Raw genomic sequence first — 6,277 nt, 5'->3', positions numbered from 1 at the left:
AAAAAAAAAAAAAGTTTGACTCTTTCCAATAGGATTAATACATTTCATAGCAAATATTACTGTAAGTTTGTTTGGAAGTATTATCGGGTAATCAAAAAAAAGAAGAGAAGCTTTCTCAAAAAAAAAAAAAAAAAAGAAGAGAAAAATGTTTCGTTTGGCGGTGACATTGGAAATAGCACTTGCGTTATCAATCATAAAATTAAATGAAATTTCCCGTTATCAAATAGCCAGCAAGGAAAAAAAAATTTTAATAGGTAGCAAGAAGGATTTAGTATGGTTGTAATGTGAATATCATTTGGAAATTTTGAGAAAACGTACTAAGAATTTAAATTTTTATTTTCAGAAATGGCATTTTAACCTTAAAATTCTTGATCCATAAACACAATTTAACATACCTATATAATCTTAACGTTTCACTTGTTATTATAAAATAAATTAAAGAAAGTAATATCTTATTTTAATAATCAAATCAAAAGTCTTGTAACTTAACTAGATAGTATTTTTATATTTCTATCGAAGATATTCCAGATTCAAATACTCCGATCCATCTCTTATTGTAACTATTAAATTATAATATATAAAAATTAATAGTTAAAATTATATAGATATGGTACAAATAAAATAATTTGTATCATATATTTTTATAAAATACAGTTCCTTTTGAAGTTAATTTCTCATTTATATCATGTGTTTTTGAGAATCTCATGTAAGTTAAGGTTGTCAAAGGATTAGAAGATTAAAAAAATGAATTAAACATAAATACCTACAAATATTTTTGTAGGATTATCTTTTTGAAAGTAGAAGATTAAAAGTCCATGATATTTTCTCAACCTCGCAAGAAGAAGGTAACTTATTCGTTTTCTTCCGTTGTAACACTGCTATTGAACTATCCAAAAAAATAATTAGCTACTGAAAGTTCTTTGGATTTCAACATTAACAAAAAATAAATTTCTCATCAATTAAATATTTGCAATCTTACTCTTATATTATGTAAAAATTTACAATCATACAGTTCCAACACGTGTATAAGAATGAAAACATGTAATTGTCGTATGCATTATATGTGTTGCCAATGTCATGGAAGCCCCACTTGGGCATACTACAAAGCCATGACAGCCCCATAAAATGGCAAAGTCAGAATTTTGGTCTAGAGATGGCAAAATTAAAAGATAATATTTATAATAATAGCTAGAAATTATTAATTTATATTAACTACAAAATAAATGAACAATTGTAAACAACTGTAAATGTCATATAAAAACTAATATAAATGTAAACTATTGTTAGACATCTAAGTTATCTCTAAAATAAATTGAAAAAATAAATCAATTTGAAAATATTAGGAGTATAAAATTTACTTATAAAGTTGTATATATGTCTCGTTGTTTTGATTGCTTTTAAAAATATAAGTTAAGTTCAACTTTCTATCTATTTTTTAAAGTATTTAAAATTTGTGTTCATAATAAAAAACCGCAATTTAAAACAAAAATGTCAAGAAATTTAAAAAGAAAAAGTGTAAAATATAGGACTATCAATTGAAGTGTAATAATAAAAAATTATTAAAAAAACCCAAAATGCAGTGATTATTATTATTATTATTATTATTATTATTATTATCAATTTAAGTGCTACCTTACAGGCAAGACAAGTCAGAGTGGTGCGTGTCAGGAAGTAATTTCCTTTTTCTTTTTTCTTTTTTCTTTTTTTTTTCTTCTTCTTCTGCTTTGTGCGTCAGGTAAGCACTAAGTTTTGTCATTTTCACTTTATTTAAGAAGGGACAGGAACTTTTGTTTCCTGTTTTATTTATTTTTTGCTTAGCATTTAAGAGATTACTAACAATAACACACATGAGGTATTTTAGATGGATAGTACATATGAGATATTTTAGAAAGAGTCAAGGGTATAGAGGTATTTTTGAATCAACAAAATTTTTATCTTAAGAAAAGTCATTTAAATAGTAGTATATAACTTCTCCAAAAAAAAAAAAAAAAATATATATATAGCCATGGCAGCCCAATACATACACACACATATATATATCTTATGCCCAATACATACTCACATGTTATGAGGGGATTGAATAGACACATAGATTTAAGAATGAAGACAATATGTCTTATGCCTTATATATATATATATATATATATCAAAGAAATTGGTGTCTCTTCCATAAAAAAGTAAAAGAAAACAAAAGTGGAGTCTCAGTGTCTTTCAATCCAATTCAAGAGACATTCTTAATGCCCTATGAATCGATAATATGCAATTAAAGATGGCAATGGAGCAGGATAGGGTCAAAGTAGGGATGACAAATATAACCCAACCTACAGGTACCCAATCTAACCCGACACTAATGGGCAGATTTTACTCGACCTGTTAAACAATAGGGTCGAGTTTGGATTTTAGAAATCAAACCCAAAACAGGTTCGGGTTTTATGTATACCTAGCCCAAACCCGACCCGTATACACATATAATATTAAAAAAAAAAAAAATTAAAACCCTAGTATAAATACTCTATTTCCTTTTCAAATTTCACTTTCTAAACCTAACCCTCACCTCTCAACCGCCCCTCTCTCTCTCTCTCTCTCTCTCTCTCTCTCTCTCTCTCTCAAGCTCTCACTGCCGGCCACCCTCTCTGGCCCTCAAACACTCCCCTCATGGCCTCACGCTCCCTCATGGCCTCACTCTGCATCACCACCCCTTACTTTTCTCACTCTCACTCTTGTTTTCTCTTTGTTTCCCCTCACCCAGTCACCCTCACTTACATTCACTCACTAACCCAACCTCACCCTCACTCTCATCATGTGGTGGTTGTTGTTTGTCATGGAGGAGCATGGATCTCGTAGTGGTTGTTGTTTGTCATGGAGGAGCATGGGATTGTTAGATCGGAGAGAGATCAGATAATTAGAGGACGGGATTGTGTTTCTGTTTATGATTTGTGTGTGTGCGTGTGTGTGTGTGCGTGTGTGTGTTTTAATGAGTGAAAGATCTGTATTAACAAAGAAGAGCCAAAAAAACAAGCTAATTTGTGTTTCTATTTATGTTTGGGTTTGTGATTTGTGTTTCTATTTTGTGGTTGTGATTTCTAAATGTAAAATCGATTTTTTTTTTTTATGATTGGGTCAGATTGGGCCATGGCTTTAGATTAGGCCCAGAAGTGGTTGGACGGGGCCCATAGGGCCTGACAGTGTGGGTTTGGGGTTAAAAAAAACTCATTTATTAAATGAGCTGGGTTTAGGTAACGGGAGAGGACTTATGGGTCAAGTTCAGGCATAAAAAAACCCGCTCTGAACACAACCCATTGTCATTCCTAGGCCAAAGGATGAGGTCTTTGCCCCCGTCTCACATAGTTTTGTTTTGCCCCATTTTTGCCTCGCCCCACATGACGAGGAAATTTTTCTTGCCCTACCTCCACCCCTTGGGGCCCCGCGAAATCCGTCTGATCCCGAAAACTCTAATTCTTGTTAATTTGCCCGTAAAACCGGCTTCACAAGGACTATGTGCATGACACTCTGCTGAACTATGGGGTGCAGTATGACAATACATGGATATATGACAAAATTCATCACGAGATCAATCAGTTTTGCAGCTCTCACTCTCTTCAGCAAGTCTACATTGATGTTTTTGATCAAGTATGAATGCTAAAGAAAACATAACCTTTAAAGCCATAAATGAAAATATTTTGGGAGCTTCCAATTTAGCTTTACAGTATAAGAAGTCTTCAAAGTGCTGTTTAAAGTAGTGTACTTTTCTTCTTCTGCTTTAGTAGTTTAATCTGACAGATTGTTTAGCATATTGAAAAAGTTGAACAATTTGATCCCTTCTCAAGAAAATCCCAGCAAGTAGTGCTGTGTTGACTTTCAAGGATTATTTCTATTCGGGAATCTATGTTGGTGTTAAGTTGCCAGCATTATTAAGAAGCTCCTTATAACTATACTTCATATAGTTGTGTAACATCATGGCACCGTGTGCTAGTGTAGGGGTAATCAAATCCTATTCTATTTATTTATTTCATGTTATATTGACAAAGCGTTTAACTCTCACAGATTGATGAAAAAATGAAAGATGCTCTCCAGGGTGACTGCACACGTTATGCTCCAGGAATTGAAATCATTAGTGTTCGAGTTACAAAGCCAAAAATCCCAGAAAGCATAAGACGCAATTTTGAACAGATGGAAGAGGAACGCACAAAGGTTCAGTTTCTTTTTCTTGAATATGAGAGAAGGTCCTTTTACTTTCTTTTATTTTCCACTGTTAGTCAAGCAAAGCAAATAGACACACACACTGGCACACAATATGACTCTTGATATGCAGATTCTTTCCGAATTAAATGTGCTTTTAATGTATGTTTATTATTTCAAATTATGGCTGAACACTGAGTTTACCCTTAAACCAGTTACCCTTGGTCCTTTGAGCTTTTTTCACTTATATCCAAGCTTTGTACATGCATGTGTTTGCACCCAGTCAATGAAAAACATATTGGATAATTTATTATATTGTAAGCCTTTGAAGTTAATAGAGTGCATCATTCTATGTTTTATGTTGATGTTACTTTGTTAGGTCTTAATTGCTATTGAGAAACAGAGAGTGGTTGAGAAAGAGGCAGAGACAAATAAGAAAATGGCTATCAGTGAAGCTGAGAAGGTTGCAAATGTGAGCAAGATCCTTATGGAACAGAAGTTGATGGAAAAGGATAGTGTCAGGAAGCAGCAAGAAATTGAGAACCAGATATACCTGGCTCAGGAAAAGAGTTTTGCCGATGCAGACTTCTACCGGTGAAAGCTTCATACACTTTTCAGTTTAAAAGATATGAATATGGTATTATAGAAATGACTAATAATATTACTGTCTCTACATTTCTAGTTTACTGAAAGAAGCTGAAGCAAACAAGTTGAAGCTGACACCACAATTTCTTGAGCTTAAATTCATTGAGGCCATAGCTGATAATACAAAAATTTTCTTTGGGGAAAAGGTCTTTCCCTCTCTCTTGTGTGTATGTGTGTGTGTGTGGGTGTGTGGTGTTGTGTGTGCAGGCTTTACTTAATAGTTCTTTCTTGCAGATACCAAATATGTTTTTGGATCAGAGGCTGCTTGGTAACTTCCTGCAACAGTTATCTAGGAATGTGTCTGAAGAGGAGAAATCAACAATTTAATTTTTTTAATCCTTCATTTCTTTTTTTGATCTGTCGTCTCTATCAACATATTGTAATACCTAGGTGATATAGAAAGTAAATGTTGGTTGAGGCTTTCAGAAGATGTTTCATTTAAACAAAATTTTTGGGAAGGCTGCCAAGTTTTTGGCTCTTATAGGTGTTTCATGCAATGAGTTATATACAACAACAACAAAGCCTTAATCTCAAAATTCCTTAATCCCAAAATTCTAGAGTTGGCTATGAATCCTTAACAAATTAGTTAGGGTCGGTCACCTGTATTCTTTTCCTCTGTTCTACTCTATCAAAAGTCATACTCTTTGCTACTTTTGGGATTGACATGTCTTTTGTATTTATTTTTTAATACTTTTACTAATGAATTTTGGCCTTCCTCTATTATTATTATTTTTTTATTCTCTCAACTTGGATCAATTCACTCTTTTTTTACCAAGGCATTAGTCACGCTTTCCTGAACATGACCAAACCATCTTTAACTCTTCTTGTATATAAAAGCTTGAAACATGTTACAGGTTGATGCACAATCTTCTACTTCCACATTCAAATAACAGTATCTTTGGTCACTGCTGTCAATATGAATGTTATTCACATCTGTTATGGGTAGAGTTTGGATTTACAATTGATTGTCTGTTTGATTTTAATATACCTATGGAAGAGAAAGAATTTGGTAAGAGTACACAATTCGTTTTACAATGAACATTGTGACTTTTTAGTTGCTTTTGGGTTGCGTAAAATTGTGTAAAACAATTTGTTTGCAACAAATTTAACCATTTGGGAAATTTGCACCTTAAAACAAAAGGAGAGCTGTTGAATTTTGTTTCGATTTTGATATAACACGTTGCAATATTATATTCTTGACATTGCTGGATGACTACGCATGGAAAACAGTGCAATGAAATGATGGAATGTTTATTTATGATTATAACTAAAATGATCTTGCTCCAGCGTTCTAAGCATTCGCATCAAGAAATGTTATCCCATTCCATTTTACCATCCAAAAAAACTACTTTATCAATTATATTATACCATTTTACAATACTGTAAGCATCTCAACTTTTATTTTACAATACAATACATTAAAATAATATAAATTATACAATAAAATATATTT

General features: G+C 32.5%; 1 protein-coding gene across 1 annotated transcript; it reads left to right on the top strand.

The window, feature by feature from the left end:
* Positions 1-3,477: 3,477 nt before the first annotated feature.
* LOC112023212 (uncharacterized) lies at positions 3,478-5,557 on the top strand (the record flags this gene model as incomplete). Its single annotated transcript, XM_065760196.1, has 5 exons — positions 3,478-3,630; positions 4,045-4,191; positions 4,559-4,773; positions 4,862-4,970; positions 5,059-5,557. Coding segments are annotated over 5 exons (717 nt in total), but the record flags the coding sequence as incomplete, so codon positions are not given.
* Between the last annotated feature and the right edge of the window lie 720 nt (positions 5,558-6,277).

The sequence above is a fragment of the Quercus suber genome, unplaced genomic scaffold (assembly GCF_002906115.3).
Source record: "Quercus suber isolate HL8 unplaced genomic scaffold, Cork oak 2.0 scaffold_357, whole genome shotgun sequence".
Lineage (NCBI taxonomy): Eukaryota > Viridiplantae > Streptophyta > Magnoliopsida > Fagales > Fagaceae > Quercus > Quercus suber.
Note: the sequence above shows the minus strand (reverse complement) of the source record. Positions and strands in the feature narration are given on the sequence as shown.